This window comes from Merops nubicus, unplaced genomic scaffold (assembly GCF_000691845.1).
Source record: "Merops nubicus isolate BGI_N331 unplaced genomic scaffold, ASM69184v1 scaffold31945, whole genome shotgun sequence".
Lineage (NCBI taxonomy): Eukaryota > Metazoa > Chordata > Aves > Coraciiformes > Meropidae > Merops > Merops nubicus.
In genome coordinates this window covers 10,665-12,056 of record NW_008609439.1, presented here as the reverse complement: position 1 = coordinate 12,056, position 1,392 = coordinate 10,665, and the positions used below count along the sequence as shown (strand labels likewise).

Genomic DNA, 1,392 nt, shown 5'->3' with positions numbered 1-1,392 from the left:
CACTCATGATCCCCCCTCACCCACCCAACCAAGCCCCTAGAAACACAATGACACTAAGACCAGCTCAAAGCCTGACACTGCTATTGGGGACCAGTAGACACACTGCACCTCCCCATCCTCCTGGGATGGTGACTTCTCACTCCAGATGTGACTCCCCTGCCCACTCAACGCCCAGCCCTACATACACACCCATCACATCCTGCTCTCCACCATCAAGAGCCACAAACTACCTCACTCCAGAAAGAGCAACAGCCCTGACCCCCTCAACAACTCCAGAAGTTCACCTCCCCTGCACACACCCACGGTGACACTGCCTGTCCCAGCACCCTCTGCACCGCCCTGCGCATGTGGCTCCGTGGGTGACAAAGGTTCAACCCTCCCCTCACTGCAGGGATCACTCCTCGTGCCCATCACAGCTCGAGGCCAGCCACCAACACGCTCATGTGGGGTGCACAGATGGGCATCAGTCCACAGCTCTCTGCCCAGGCCCAGGCCCACCCTGTGCCCTGACCCCTCTCCTGTGCCCCGCAGAACCAGGTGCGCCGGGAGATCTGCTACGCGCTGCGCTCCCTGCCGTGGATCAGCGTGCCCACGGTCGCCCTCTTCTTCGCCGAGGTGCGGGGCTACAGCAAGCTCTACGACAACATTGAGGACTCCCCCTATGGTGAGCTGCTCCCCTGCCACCCCTGCCAGGCTGCTGTCCCCTCCCTCAGTCCCCCATTTCTCCTGCTCGCAGTGCACCTCATCCCATCGCTCCCCAAATCCACCCAGGCACCTCCTCCCTCGAGCTGCCCTGAGCTATCAGCTGTAATTCCAGGTTCCCTTCATGCCAACATAAGGCACCCAAGTGCCAGCTCAGGGATGGGGCACGATGGCCTGCTGAATGCACGCTCCCCTCCCCAAAAGAAGGCTTTCCCAGGCACACCTCCCAACAAACTGGCACCTGAATCCCTTTCACTGAGTCACAGGAGACTGTCCAACCTGCTTGCCACCTCTGCTTGACAGCCTAGCCACCATTGCACCTCCCTAGTCCCTCACTGTCTCCAGGCACCACCCCTAACATCCCTGTTCCCCCAGGCTGGTCAGGAGTCTTCCTCAGCATGCTGTCCTTCCTATTCTTCACCGACATGGGCATCTACTGGATACACCGTGGTCTCCACCACAAACTGTTCTATAAGGTAGGAGATGAGTCTGGGCTCTGGGAGAGAGCCCTTGCCTCATACTGGGGCTGTGGCCACCGCCAAGATGCCCCTTGGGGAACATGGGGCAACAACTGACTGGGCTCAGCCCGGCTGAACGAGGTGTCACTAGACCTCAGTCCATGACGCAATGGGAGCCAAAGGCTCACATACCTTTCCCACCCTTTGGGGGGGGCAGGGGGAGGGGGTTTTC

The 1,392-nt window shown here is 60.0% G+C and overlaps 1 protein-coding gene across 1 annotated transcript in view; it reads left to right on the top strand.

The window, feature by feature from the left end:
- The window catches only part of SC5D (sterol-C5-desaturase), a 3,023-nt gene that overhangs the window by 813 nt on the left and 818 nt on the right, over window positions 1-1,392 (top strand). The window contains exons 2-3 of the mRNA XM_008940599.1: window positions 532-664; window positions 1,078-1,178. Coding sequence (XP_008938847.1) covers window positions 532-664; window positions 1,078-1,178 — 234 coding nt within the window. The remainder of the gene's footprint in view (window positions 1-531; window positions 665-1,077; window positions 1,179-1,392) is intronic.